The sequence below is a fragment of the Montipora foliosa genome, chromosome 12 (genome assembly GCF_036669935.1).
Source record: "Montipora foliosa isolate CH-2021 chromosome 12, ASM3666993v2, whole genome shotgun sequence".
Taxonomy (NCBI): domain Eukaryota; kingdom Metazoa; phylum Cnidaria; class Anthozoa; order Scleractinia; family Acroporidae; genus Montipora; species Montipora foliosa.
The window spans coordinates 40,926,027-40,941,026 of NC_090880.1; the positions used below are offsets into that span (position 1 = coordinate 40,926,027).

General features: G+C 38.3%; 2 protein-coding genes across 2 annotated transcripts in view; both read left to right on the forward strand.

Moving 5' to 3' along the window:
• The window catches only part of LOC137980113 (ubiquitin thioesterase OTUB1-like), a 7,395-nt gene extending 1,987 nt beyond the window's left edge, over nt 1-5,408 (forward strand). The window contains exons 3-8 of the mRNA XM_068827475.1: nt 179-277; nt 385-503; nt 966-1,050; nt 2,343-2,399; nt 2,956-3,093; nt 4,936-5,408. Coding sequence (XP_068683576.1) covers nt 179-277; nt 385-503; nt 966-1,050; nt 2,343-2,399; nt 2,956-3,093; nt 4,936-5,148 — 711 coding nt within the window. The 3' untranslated portion in view covers nt 5,149-5,408. The remainder of the gene's footprint in view (nt 1-178; nt 278-384; nt 504-965; nt 1,051-2,342; nt 2,400-2,955; nt 3,094-4,935) is intronic.
• A 2,656-nt stretch (nt 5,409-8,064) lies between these two features.
• The window catches only part of LOC137978506 (dynein axonemal light chain 1-like), an 11,488-nt gene continuing 4,552 nt past the window's right edge, over nt 8,065-15,000 (forward strand). The window contains exons 1-7 of the mRNA XM_068825477.1: nt 8,065-8,179; nt 8,260-8,298; nt 9,573-9,682; nt 10,200-10,255; nt 12,581-12,636; nt 13,885-13,974; nt 14,943-14,996. Of these exons, the coding sequence (XP_068681578.1) occupies nt 8,177-8,179; nt 8,260-8,298; nt 9,573-9,682; nt 10,200-10,255; nt 12,581-12,636; nt 13,885-13,974; nt 14,943-14,996 (408 nt within the window). The 5' untranslated portion in view covers nt 8,065-8,176. The remainder of the gene's footprint in view (nt 8,180-8,259; nt 8,299-9,572; nt 9,683-10,199; nt 10,256-12,580; nt 12,637-13,884; nt 13,975-14,942; nt 14,997-15,000) is intronic.

The following is a 15,000-nucleotide window of genomic DNA, read 5'->3' on the forward strand; positions in this document are numbered from 1 at the left end:
CGATTAACCTAAAAAATCAAGGGGTAAAAATTTGATCATAGTAGCACTTTAAGTGTATTTCTGGGCACAAGTGGCTGTCAGCCTGTTGATGATACAGTATTAAAAAAATATGCTTTTTAGAAGTGACAGTGGTGGTTCATGTAATAAATGATTTCTTAGTTATTGTGTTTAATTCCAGATAGCAGATATTCAATCACTTATTAGTGACAAAGTGGACATTAACAGCTTAGGAAAGGAATATTCTGCAGATGATTGTATATACCAGTCAAAAATTAAGGTAAATTTAGTTTTAAAGAAGGAAAGAAAACAACCAGTCACTCTTTTGGCTTATACCTTTTACGGTGTAGTTTACAAGACTAGTGTCTTTTCGTGTTAATTTTGCAGGACCTAGCATTAAATTATTCCCATGTTAGGAGGACCCGAGGAGATGGCAATTGTTTCTACAGAGCATTTGGCTTTGCATACATGGAACTCTTAATTGGCAATCAAGCAGAATATGACAGGTGGAATGTGCAATTCAATTAACTCTTTTCATGTTTGTTTCATTTGCAGTACCTATGTCAAACCAGACTAAGAAATTACCCTCCCAATATTTTATGAATGCATGCAAGTTGATCAAACTTTTCGAAAGATAACCTTTGGGAACAAAGTGGTATGAGTTATAACTGGACTTTTATAACTGTAAGCAGCAATATACATTGTAAATAATGCATCACAAATTCTGCTCAAGCTTAAAAAAAGCATTGCATTCCTGCTTCATTTAGTGCTCAAAAACAGCCATATCTAATCTGCTATAATGGCTGGAACCTTGTAAACCACATCTTGTAACAACCATGTTTTTAAACATTAATTTATCACTTTCAGTTTTCAAATAATGAATCTGTGCATTAATAAACTGTCTGGGGGCATGCTAGAATAATTGGTTTGACTGTGGAGTAATATTTTTCTATTTTTTCCAAAAACAGATTTAAAGCTCTGGCATCACATAGTAAAGATGACCTTGTGTCTCTTGGATTCCCATTGTTTACTGTAGAGGATTTCCATCAAGTTGTAAGCAAACCAACTTTGACAAACATAGTTAAATTTAATTCTGCAAGAACAGTAACTGTTGTGAAAGCATTAGCCAGAAACTCCAAAAACTGGGAGAGGACAAAACGTGGAGCCCTACTCCATGGAGTACCCTATGGACTACCCAAATGGAGTACCCTAAAAATACTAATTCGAATGCATACTGTTGATCCATGTGTAAGCAGCATCTCAAATAGTGCTTACTTAAGCCTCAACACCCATTTTGAACAGCATTGTTCAACAGTATTTAAGTCTAAGCACCCATTTTAAAAAGGTTACCTTTCGATTATTGTTGTGATGGCCGATTACTTCATGTAAGCTAACCTTTTTAAAATGGGTGCTTAGACTAAATACTGTTGAACAATGCTGTTTAAAATGGGTGTTGAGGCTTAAGTAAGCACTATTTGAGATGCTGCTTACACATTGATCAACAGTACTCATTCGAAATAGTATTTTTAGGGTACTCCATTTGGGTAGTCCATAGGGTACTCCATGGAGTAGGGCTCCGCCCTTTGTCCTCTCCCCCAAAAACTAGCCAATAACACTTAACCCATTGCCTGACCTAAAAGTGTCAGATAGATTTTACTCTGTCTAATGCCAGAGGGTTTTACTTGTTGTTGGAGACCACTCTGACTAGGAATCAATGGGTTATTACGCTCTATATCCACTAAGAAACTATGTCCCCTTTAAACTACTGTGTCTGGTAGGGGTTTTGACTACTTAAGCAGCCTTCACACGGCAAACTCAAGTTTGCAAACTTGTGTTGGCAAATTCAGTTTGGTGTGTGTGAAAGACACAACAACAGTTGTCAAACATGTTGGCAAACTATTGGCAAGAATAGAGTCTGACAAGTTCTATTTGTCGGCAACAGTTTGCCAACGTGTTTGCCGACTGTTTTTGTGCCATTCACACACATCAACGTGAGTTTGCCACCTCGAGTTTGCCGTGTGAAGGCCGCTTTAGAGACCAGCTGCCTTACTTGGAAAATCCCTGGACTTTGTTGCAGGAGGGTGTGTGTTTGAACATTATTTAGAGTCTTTAACTCAGTGACTCCCGGGGGTTCCCCATTGACGAGTAAAATCGTCTTGTCTGGTCAGTTTAGGCTGGTTTGGGTGTTAAAGGGTTAAACTGATTGGCCCCTGTTCATATACATTCATGTACCTTGTGGAACATTAAAAAAAACCCATGCACATACTGATCAAGGTCTAATAATGTTTGCAGTATGACTGTTATTTTTATGTAATTAATATTAATAAGTTTCTCATTTTCATTAGTTCATGGAAACAATCGATGAGGTTGGAAAACAGCAGTCCATTGAAGAGTTACTAAAGGTGAACTAAGCGGGGTTCAATGTAGGCTGTAGTGCAGGCATCGTTTGTGAGTAATGGTATTTGGTGAGAGCGAATAACATGCCAGTTGATCAAGCCACTATGTTGGATAGATGCAACTTGTTTTTCTCCCCAATCTTCCTGTACTTAAAAAATTCAAGATGGCAGCCAAATTTCACGAAGTATGAATCAAGCTGCCTTCTAAAAGACGCCTGCACTGCAGGGGTTTAATGAATGGAGATGTCTTCATGTGGCTGATACATAAACAATGTTTAATCTAGAATTAAATTGCCAAACCAATGGGAAAAACTCATTTGCCTTAACACCTGTTATGACTAGCCAGGAATCTGAGAGCTGGACAGTGGAGAAAATGATTCTTTGCTTAGACCAAAGTTTAATTTGTGAAATCAACACTAGACACACAATTTTTTTTAGTGTTGCTATGATATACTTTCCTCTCAATCCAGCTCACTCCAAGTTTTAGAAATAGTGGCAGACCATAATTTTAATGGGAATGAAAATGTTTTCATTCATGTTTTTATTTTTATTTTTTTGACAGGCTTTTAGAGATGAAGGCTTATCCAATTATATTGTTGTGTATCTACGACTTCTAACCTCAGCCCAACTGCAGAGAAAATCAGAGTTCTTTGAAAACTTTATTGAGGGAGGAAGAACAGTTAAAGAATTCTGTAGTCAAGTATGCTTCAACTGTTTCCTTCATAATGTCCTCATTTAACGTTCTTACTTTTTGAAAATGCACTTACAATGTTATAAAGCATTTTTGGTTCTTTTTTTGGGGGGAAAGTTTGGAGAGCATTCAGGAAACTATGTTCGCTCTTGGCTGCACCTTCTACAATCCTTAAACTTTTCTTATTGTGTCTGAATTCCCTGCATGCGTTGTATATCTGAAATGCAGAATAGAGCTTAAAATTAGTGGTATAAGCTTTAGCCTTCATTTCAGAGCCTGCAGATTATCAGTAACAAATTTTGTTACCAATGTATTTTTAGAGATGATATTGCTAATTAGTACCCTCTTAGAAGCAGTTGTGCTAAATCTTTCTTGCTGCAAAATTGTCTTCTATGTGTTTTGTGTAGACTGATAAGAATGATGCTTAGAGGAGTCATGCAATGGTACTAAAGGAAAAAGGAACTTTGTTGAAGTGTCTTCTAGCTCTGGAGCTCTAATTGGGGACACTGTAAACTGAAATCAACAAATTAACACAAATCAAATCAAATTTTGGTTTTTGAGGAGAGGGGAAAACCGGAGTAACTGAGAGAAAACCCTGTCAGTAAAAATAAAAAGTAAAGTAAAGTAAAGTAAAGCAACCATATTTAACGTCAATAACTCATAACAGTTACTGTAACTGACAAACCTGCGGTTGACGGTGCACTCATTTTACTCCCCCTTTGCCATCAGTGCTTCGTTTTAATTTACGGGTATTTAAAGCTACTTAAGCTACAATGAAAGGAAAGAAGTTGAAACAAGTAACTGTGCCATCCTTGCTCCTCCTCGCTGAAGAGTGGAGAACCAACAAACTCAATCCACATATGACGCCAAGTCTGGGAATCAAATCTGGGCCACATTGGTGGGAGGCGAGTGCTTCCACCACTACACCATCCCTGGTATTGGCCATTGCAGAGTTCAATAAAGTACTGGGGACAAGTTAATTTAATACATCCCTGAAATATTTACAATTGTATGCAAAAAATGTTAACCTCCTTTCTAGAATATCTGGTCAATCTGCACTACTTGCAAGACCTCACAGGATTGGTTGAAAATATTAATAAGAAAATGCGATAAGATGCCTGAAAAGACAGAAATCATTACTTTTGCAATAATGTACAATGTACATTCCCAATCAATGTCAGATTTCAGAACAGAGATATTGCTTTTTGAAAGGGAGAAGTGATCCTTACACTGCCATGACCCCTGCAATGCCAGTGCAATGCTCTGCCAACTGAAGTATATGAAGCCACTCAATTGGGAGAAGGTCAATAGGCCTTTTACAGCAATTGGTCACATGACCTCTTTTTCACAAATAGGATGATTCTGCTGAGTGCATGAAATTATTTTTCCAGAAATAAAAAGAGCAGCTTAAAATATATATGCTACCATGCAAATTTTCAAGAGGATATCATGTAAACTGGTGTTTTTACCGCTCAAAGAAATTATAAGGATTTGTATGGGAAAAGGATGCTTTTCCCTCCAGTCACTGGAGGGCAAAAGTTTTTAGTTCGTAAACAGAAGTATGGAATTATCGAGTGTTTAAATGATCGTGAAATATTGACATGTACCTTAAGTGGTATTTCTCTGAAAATTTGTATTCTGGCTAAGTCAAACACGTTCTTTCCATTTCTGGAATTTATAAAGCCCAAGCTTCAAGGTCACCAAGTATGAATCATGTGACCAATTTGTTGCAAAAAGGGTATTTGCTTCAATTGCCCTCGCTGATAAGTGCTAGGATCACATCTCCCTCTTTCACGTTTCACCCGCACTTCAAATGAACACAGTAATTACATGTTGTTGTTTTTTCCGCAGGAAGTTGAACCAATGGCCCGTGAAAGTGACCACATTCACATTATTGCATTGACTGATGCCTTGGGTGTCTGTGTCCGTGTGGTTTACATGGATAGAAGTGGAGATTCATCTGTCGTCAATCACCATGATTTTCCAGAAGATGGCTCACAGCCTGAAGTTATATTACTTTACAGGCCAGGTCATTATGACATTTTATATCAAAAGCAGCTTTGACCCATCCCATCAGTTAATCTGTTGTGAAAGGAATATTTTTATCAAATATTTGACAAAATTGAAAATGCCAATTTCTTCCGGTAGCATATTTATTTGCATTTGAAAATGGTTTGTACAGAAATGTGAATAAAATTAATGTAGCATTTTTTTTCTTTTAGAAAAGAGAGATGGCTTCTTAATTAATATTATTACATGTATATTACTCTGGAGAAAATGTCAGAAACAGACAAGGAATAAAAGAAACCATATACCCCATTAAATGGTCTCATTCATACTCTTGGTCCCTCAAGAGAGAGACAGACAACGAGTTTGCGTAAGAAAAACATTATTCAGACGTATACAAAACATCGACCTCAGGTCCATGGACCACCCCTGTGGACCCGGTCCATGGACTCCTTCATGGACCCGGTCCATGGACCACCCCTTGTTTTGTAAAGTTACAAGCAGAGAAATCTTCGGACGAAAGAGGGAAGTGATGCACATCACTACGACCTATGTCACAGTATTTACCGGTAATATCTTTATAGAATACGATCTATATAAACTACCTTTTCCACAAAAAAAAAATCCCGTTATGACATCAAGTTAGTTTCTTGAGATTTGTCATTGGGCTGTGGCTCGGGGTCCTGCTCTCATTCTTAACAGGACCATAGGACTGTTGTTCGCTTATAGTTATGGGCTACTGATTTAAGCAATTGTCTCTTACAGACACCTACATACCATCTATTTCAAATTGGTGGCCCCGAAGGGATTCGTCTATAACCCGCACTTCAAATATACGTTCATTTCATTAACCGAGTCCTTCACCGGAACAAACGAGCCCAACAAATTGACTTGCTCCCAAACGTCCTCACATCGCAGGGGTCATGGGTTCCACCTGAATTTTTCAGGTGTCTAGATAAGTGCCAGGATCACTTCTCTCTCTCTCTCTCTCTCTCTCTCTCTCTCTCTCTCTCTCTCTCTCTCTCTCTCTCTCTCTCTCTCTCTCTCTTAAGGGCCCACAGACAAATATTACTTCTGGTGACTGATGTCATCATAACATCATCACCACGCGAACTGTTGCTTCCAACGAAGGTTTTTCATCGCCCTTCCTCACGCTCATTCTCAGATCAACTTCGCATGTGTAAACGAACTGACTTCCGGTTTGAGAAAAAGCTAAATTTCGGACGGTCTTTAAAATGAATATTTTTTTTTATGGCACATTTCACCCCCAATTACACAATATAGCAAAGCATTGATTTTGAACATGTAATGGGTATTTCAGTATCATTTGTCTCTTTAAAAAGAGCATTTTTCAAAATAAAAAGAAAACCATGCTTGGCTGGATGCAAAAATGAATACAAATTATCAAACCACTGATTAAATACCCAAATTGTGTAGCACATAGACAAATAAAGAGTTTACTTTTATTGGTCACGTGACCATTGGCGGGGCGTGATGACGTCATGCCTAGGGTCATTGGATAACAAAAGTTGGAAACTGACCTAAATAATGTCTTTTTTATGCCAAATTTTCTCAAATTACTTAACCATTGCATCCTTAGCAATGCACCCCAAAAAACATGTCAGTAGGCCTTTAAAGATTTTTCTGCTTTTAATATCACAAAATGAGGGGTGGTCCACAGGGGTAGTCCATGGATGGGTCTGTGAAGGGGTCCATGGACCAGGTCCACAGGGGTGGTCCATGGACCTTGGGTCCGTGTTTTGTATACATCCATGTCATTCAGCAGTTCTGTCACTGGTTTTCCAACAGTTCAAAGTAACCCTGACACTTCCTGCGGAGGTGTGTGGCTTTCCCATTCCCAACTGTGCGCCGGAGCTAAGTCCTGTTGAATGGTGTGAACATCTGGATGGATGACTGTTTGGGAAAACCCCATGCTTTTCACCCTGAGGGATCACGCTAAAGTAGTGGGCTAGTGGTCAGATCTGCACTTCCCTTGTGGTCATATCAAAGTGGAGATCGCACTTAACACTGACCCATTAGTGGGTTGGGTGAGTTAATGGGTGAAATTGCTAATGGATTTCATAGCGGCTGCCTCTGGTACCTGTATATACTGATGACTGATCTCACCCATAGATTGATTGCATTTGAATTAATTTTGTTGTTGAGGAAGAAACACTCATACAGACACACTTTACACTGAGTACTTATGACTGTTTATATTAAGGACCCAATTGGAATCTTACATAATGTTTCTAGAACATTCTATGACAAGATAGGAACTGGATAACCAGGTGTTTATCTTTGCACTGTATACGCAGTTTCTACTTATCAGTTTGCACTCTTTTGTTGCTGATTGATCTGTAACAGAGTTCTCTTAAGCATTTGGAAGAAATTAAAGTTCAAGTTGCGTTTAAAGACTTGTGGTGCTCACAGACATTCGTCAAGCCACATTTTAACATAATTATGTATACAATTATAGAACTTAATGCTCTATGTAAATTCATTACCTTTTCCCTCATCTGTGATCACATGTGGATCGAGTTTCTTGTGATCTGAAACCTGGGCCAGTAGGGTTTTTGTATGGGTGAGATTTGATACCCTTTTTAAGGAAGTGACAAACCAAATAACAGCTGCCCGCTGACAGCTGCATGGGATTGAGGAGTGCATGTACGGTATTACAAGCTATAAACGTCTTTATCATACTTGAAAACGTGTATTCAGGGGTGTAGGACAGTTTTAATAGACCATATCTTTTTGATTTTGCGAGTTGGGGTGGATACTGAAATTTAGTGACCCTATCTAAGGAATATCTAAGGATCACAATACCAAAAAGGATACCCTATTTAAGGACTCAGCTCCTCAAAAACCCCTCCGTATCGGGCGGCACATACTGTACCTGGGTGTGGTCCGAGACATAATAGTTAAGTCTTACATGACGTACTACCCAATTTTCGACCGCCATCTTGAAATATCAATCACAGAGCGTAGTAATTCCCACAAACCTTAGCGAAGCATTTCCATAGTGATCGCCGTTTTTATTCTAGCTGTTGTTGGAAAGACGCGTTTCGTTTTGACAGTTATTATTATGGTAAGTTTGTGAGAAGTTGAAAGATTTGCTACTTGAAAGCTAGCTGGCAATTCCTAATCTTATGTATGTCTGTCATTCAGTCCAAGGGAACGACAATTAAAGACGCCCTCGCAAATTGGGTGAGTTGAACAGCAAAAAGTTACGTTTCGATCATTTGGATTTCACGTGATAATATTTTTATTGCTTTTTCTCTTTAAAAATTAACTGGGAATTTGTCTAATGTTCGACTATGAAAATCAATCAAAAGGATTTCTTAGTGTTTGTAGTCGTTTTTTCATTGCTGGTTCTGTTTTTGAATGAAAACAACTATCATCCTCGTCATTGTATACGTTATCATTCCTTGTTTTCCCTGAAAAAACATATGCATTAATGGGCTTAAATCCATAGTTTTTAAGTGGTAGGTATAGATGGTTTGCAACCAATCCCTGGAGACACCGATAACAATGATGTAAGGTACTGAATAATTGCTGGTGGACGAACAAAACGCTATATTGAGTTTTGTTTTCGTCCACCAACATTATAAGCGGCGATGACGTATCATGAAAACCACCTATATGCTTTTGTAGGACCCCCCCCCCCCCCCCCCATGCACCTATAGATTGACCTGTACAGTACCCTCTGAGTTCTCAATCCACCTGGCTGTTCATCATTTTGAAAATATCAAATATTCAGCTTGATAGTGAGGCAGTGAGGACAAAAACAATAGAAACACGTTGGAATGAATGTGAAGAATATTTACATATCATCCACTTTCCTTTGTCTTTGTTCTCGCTGCCTCACTATCAAGCTGAATTTTATTATATTGAAAAAGGCCTATTTGCAAGATAGCTCACGTACCATGAGTGGTCCAGTTCAGTTCCTATGTTTATTTACCCTCGGATTTTAGAGTAGCTTGGTGTAGCTAGTATATCTGAGCATTTACCCTCCCATCCATGATACACCACAGAAGACAGACCACAACACTGGGAACTACATGCCCTACTCTTTGCGACAAGTGTGTGGGTTCTTTTACGTCCCACAGGATTATGAGCATTGAAGGGTTGTGAGACTGAATCTATGGTTTATAGTCCTTATCCAAGAAGACTTGAAAGTCTTAACCATCTGCAGATGTAATTACAAAGACCATACTTTCTCCTCAGTTACACATTGTCAGCAGTTGATTCTCGTCTCTTAATTACTGTGGTCATAAAATGATAGGGAAACCACTGCACGAGCAGGAAAAATCAAGTTTGCAACTGATTTTCATGTGTGATTGCATGCAATTTGAGTATTGGATGATCTGCCTTCAACAGATGGTCTATTGCAAGTTTTTGCATGATCATGTAAGAGGCAAACATTAGTGGAGCAAAGGGATTTGGTAAAAGTTTAAGACAGTTTTTTTGTGACTTTAAAGGAAAAGAAGCACGAGTGTAAAGCTTCAGAATCAACAGAAATCAAGTTGTATGCTCAGTACCCACCTATAGAAAAAATGGATGCATCCTTGTCCACTTTAACTAACTGCGAGTAAGTGCTTTTATTCACTTTCCATGCTATTTTATGGTTTTTCTATTGAAGGGTATCATTTAATTTGTACACAAGGGCAGAGGGCCTTATAGTATGGAGCAAAGTGCTTTCTTTAAGGAAAGAACGTTGTGATTGATCCAAGTCCAAAACCATTAATGTTAAAGTCAACTCATCTATGCACAAAAATCCACTTGGCAGGTAAATGAAAATAAAATTAATGCGCACTCAATTTTGATAAATCTCACAGGGTGTCTTTAATGGCTTAACACCGATCTCACCACCAAGGTTGTTTTCAGTTATGGAAAACCTATACTCAACCCATATAATTTCATCAAATTCAGTAATTGATGCTGGGCTACATTGTGGAAGTTGAGCGCTCTCACCTCTATGCCAGCCTTTAATACTCCCATCAGAAATCAATTTGTATTCACAGAATGATGTTGAATGATTTCCATTTGTGTTTTCTTGCCTGAATATTAATTTGGATAAATGGTTTTTTGGATGGCTTATTTTACAGAAAACTCTCTTTATCCACCAATTGCATTGAGAAAATTGCCAACCTCAATGGATTAAGTAAGTCAGTGGTCATGTATTTAGTTTGATTATTTACAGTGTTCAAAATTACTGGTCGTTCAGTCATTCTAGGTGACCAGAAAACTGGTGACCAGTTGTTGGTAAAAATAATACACCTGGTTGTGCGCGGAAAAAGCAACAGACAACCCAGCCCAAAATAGAAAACGATTTTATCTTTAAAAGCAACACCTGAATTTCTGGTCCATTATCCAGGCCTTCTGATATTACGCGATGGTGCGATTTCGCACAATCGGCCTCAAATCGCATCCGATCGCACAATTCACGAAAAATCGCATAATTCACAAAAGGACGCACAAAATTCATAAAATGAAACATAAATCAACACGTTTCTTAGAAATTCCTGCATAAATACGCCATTTTTAAGATGATTTATCTTGGAAAAAGGCTAAAAAACCTTTGTCACCTTCGATTTCGTAAACATTCGAGGTTCAAGGCTTTATTTTTCATGTCGGGGACCTGGTACGAGTCTCCTTCTATTGGTGCAACACAAACATGCCCTTATATACACACCACTGAAATGACACAGTTGCCTTCTCTTAGAGAAGAGATTTGTGAAAAATAAGCGAAGTTGTAAGTTTTTCGGCAAAATGTAGTTTCTTTCGTTGAAAACTGATAAAAACTTATTCATGCATAAGTTTGTTGTGAAAACGCTCGCTTTTTCTTCGACGAAGAAGGAAGTTCCCACCTTCCGCCCAATCTCACAGCTCACGATCAAGCAAGAAACGCTCCACGTGGACGATGGACTGATGTTTTTCTGGTCGTGCAATATTGGGGCCTTTTATACGAGAGAAAATAAGCCGCGGTTTACTCTAGCCACGGTGTACAAAATACGCAAAAGGAACTATTTATACGAATATATATTCCCAGGTCAATATGAGCCGCGGCTTGAAAAAGACGTGAACGTAGATTTTGTACCATTTATACGGTACAGGGTGAACATTCGAGTCTTCTGTAAGCCGCGGCCAGAGAAACCCGCGGCTTATTTTCTCTCGTATAAATGGGGGTATGGCCCTATTGTGATTGACCATCTTCGGAAGTTCGTGGTTGACAAGCACCTTGATCATTCATTTGGCATTTTAGCTGTGTCCTTTCAACTTTTAACGTGGTGCACCGGTAGTGCAGAAGACCTCATTTTTTTTATTTATCCCAACTAATGCCGATCGAGATACGTAATTACTGTTCCTTTGTGTTCAAAATGTCTTTAGGGCAGCAAAAAAAGTGTTTTTCTTATCCTGAAACCTTATAAAACAAGCTTAAAATTGCTGAGAAAAAAAAATCGCATAATTTACATTATTTATCGCATAATTGGCCTTTTTAATCGCACAATCTGCCTTGAAAAAATCGCATAATTTGCATTTTTTAATCGCACCCTATCAGAAGGCCTGATTATCTGTTGACTATGTCAAAAACTGTAGTAGTTAATGATAATTTGCCGTGGCTAAGCATTTCCCCATGTTTTGAATATCTGTACATGTAGCTTTTACAAAACATTGTCAGACAGGAAAATGCAATCGGCAAATTATCAAAAACATGTAGGTAGGTTACGCCCGCGAGCAAGCTCTCTCGGGGAGAGAGCTAATGCTCGCTCTCTGTGGAATCTCATCTTCAAGCGCCAGTGGCCAAACTACATTTTGGCTTCTGTCAATCAAATTAAATCAATTGATGCTTGACATAACCTTTGGTTCCCATGGGACATTTGTACATTCAAACTCTACACCGATGGAAAACCAATGGAATATGTTGTACGAGTTAATCTTTTTACTGAAAAACCTGTGAAAAGATATCATGATAAATTATGTTATATGAGCTGTGAACTAATTCAATTTCCGGAGGCGGAGTCAATCTTCCCGGCTGTTTGTAAATTTGATTAATGGAAGCCAAAATGCAGTTTGGCGCTAAGGTGAGATTCTGCAGAATTATGAAAATCGCAGTAAGGTTAAAATTAAATTGTTTATTTTGCAGTGGGTCTAAAATACAGGTCACGGGTCACAGACCTGTCAGTATACATGTCACTATATGCTACAGATAAATAAACAACACCAAAAGTGTGTCCTAGCCCTAATCACTCTGACTGCAAGAATTTTGTGTTGGGTCGAGGGGAAATGTTTGGCTTCGTTGTTCATCAGTGGAGCAGGGACTGTGGAATGTGTCCTGTGTTTTAGACCTGCCTTTAATTTGGCCATTCAAAAATTTATTTCTGAACATTTTAAGTGATAATGAAAGACTGCAACATTTATTCAAAATAAACTACTCATGATCAGTTCATTGTATGGTCAGAATCTGAAAGCAAGCTTTTCTTTGCAGGAAATATAAAAATCTTGTCATTGGGAAGAAACAACATTAAAAATCTTAATGGCTTAGTAAGTAGTACATTGTATGCTAACAGATGCAGATGATCTTAGAGTGTGTAACTTGCAACTCTCTTCCTTGGAATAAAGCTGGGGATATTAGAACACCAATTTTATACCCAAATGTGGACAAAAATAAGATTGAAGTTGTGCATGCGGGAAATGCACGAGCTATGTTAATCCAAAAAAAGGAAATTTTTAAGTTAAAAAAAAAAACCCCAGCTCTGAACTAGAGTTAAATGCTTCAAGGCCACGAGCATCTGATGCTAATTAATAAATTAAACAAATTATTGTTTTTACTATGGCTACTAGTTTTCAAGCATGTTTCTTTTATTCATATAAATGTGGGTCAATGTCAAGGCTTTTCAAACCTTATTTGAGAATAATATGTAGTCTTTGACTTTAGGAGACTGCAAAATCTCAGATCAGTTTGGATTTTCCTAGTTTCTGTAATATAGTGAACTGAAGTTATTAATCTCTCCACTCGGGGCTTTTCATGACTATTTTACAATGCTTTGAGGGGGACTTTGGCCAGACTGCTTGTTAAGCAGTTTGCAATTAATTTAGAAAGTGGAAGATGCCCCTGTCCATCCAAGGTCAGTCCGCAACACCGGGGACAACGTCCCCTACACTTTTCGAATAGTGAGTGGGTTCTTTAACATTCCATACTATTTGATTTCCAACAAGGGCTATGAGATGGGACCTACAGTTTACAGTTGTTATCCAAGAAGACTTGAAAGTCTAACCAAATGTGGATGTTATTACAAAGGCAGCACAGTTCCCCTCAGTTATTTTAAGACCCTGAGTGTTGGTCCGGCCGGAGTCGAACTCACGACCTCCCGCATTGCAGCCTGATGCTCAACCAACTGAGCCACCAGTGCGCGGTGGTACGAAAGAAAGAACTCCTACATTATTCACATGGTTGTTTTGCGACTTGCTAAAATTGGGCAATTTGAAAAGCAAAATAGCCTACGTAGCTGTTGGATAAGTGAGACTAGTGTGTGTGGGAGTACAGTGTAGGTGCAAACATTTTTGCAAGGCGTGAAGTCATGAGAAAGGAGTGACAAAATCCATTTTGCAAATGGCAAAGCCTTCAGCTAGACTTGTCATCATTTTTACAGTTACACCTACAAAAAACAGATTTCGCAAGCACTGGTTTTTTTGGCTGGGCAACCATAAAATGGACTCTCTACCAGCAATATGGAATAATGTAAACACATAAATAACGTCAAAATTTTCAATTATCATTTCTTTGGTTAGGAAGCAGTGGCTGACACTCTTGAGGAGCTTTGGGTATCTTACAATAACATTGAAAAGCTAAAAGGGATTGGTGTACTAAAAAAACTCAAGGTATGTGTCAAGTTGAGATGTTGTCACTGGTTTTGATGTGTCAATCAAGAAGTATGACTGTGTGCCATTATTGACCAATAGACCATATTTGTATTCTCAGTATTGGACTGGAACTAGCTTGAAATGGAGGCTAATGGGGGGTGGGAGGAATCTTTTCAAATTCAAATACTAAGCCTCCATTGCAAGCTAGTTCCAGTCCAATACTGAGGATACGAATAACATTATGGTCTATTTAGTAGGCTTAATTTTGCACCACTGCCCTCCATGACATTTTAATTATTGATCTTTCTTTTAAAATGTGTTGCAAAATCGTTTACTATAAGTAGGACACCTCAAATGCCCTAGGACGCCCCTGGCTGGCAAGTAAAATCATCTGGTGTTAGACAGAGCAAAATCTGTTAAGTCTCATTAATAATGAAAATTATAACATAACTTTCCTGCCATACGGTGGCTGCCAGGACAGAAATGTCGCAGTGGTATACAAACTTCAGCTAATTGCAACAAACTTGAAAATTTAATTTTGGTTTACATTTATACTTAGTTCAAAAACTCATTAATAATTCATGAGCCTAACAGCCTATCAAAACACTGATAAAACGTCACGTGTATGAGCTTTATATCCTGATAAAGCACTCCTCATTAGTATTCTTTATATAAAGAATACTAATAAGGCATAGCTTGTTTTTCTTGTATGCTAATATTCACCTATCACAATTTGAACCATTGTTTTGAGTCCAGAGGGACACTCTCTTTGTGGAATGTTTTTGAAGCCATTCAAAAAACTCGCAGCACATGTTTTATCAGGTCTAAAAACACTCGGCTATGCCTCGTTTTTTTAAACCCCAATATAACACTGCTGCTCGTTTTTTAAACATTACATAAAAGACTGACCGTGTTGTTGTGTGCATGCAAGCAAGCTGGTGACGTTGCCCTTGTAACTTTTGAATGTTCTACAATGTACACTGTAGGTGTTATACATGTCAAATAATCAAGTCAAGGCCTGGGATGAATTCCAAAAACTGGTAA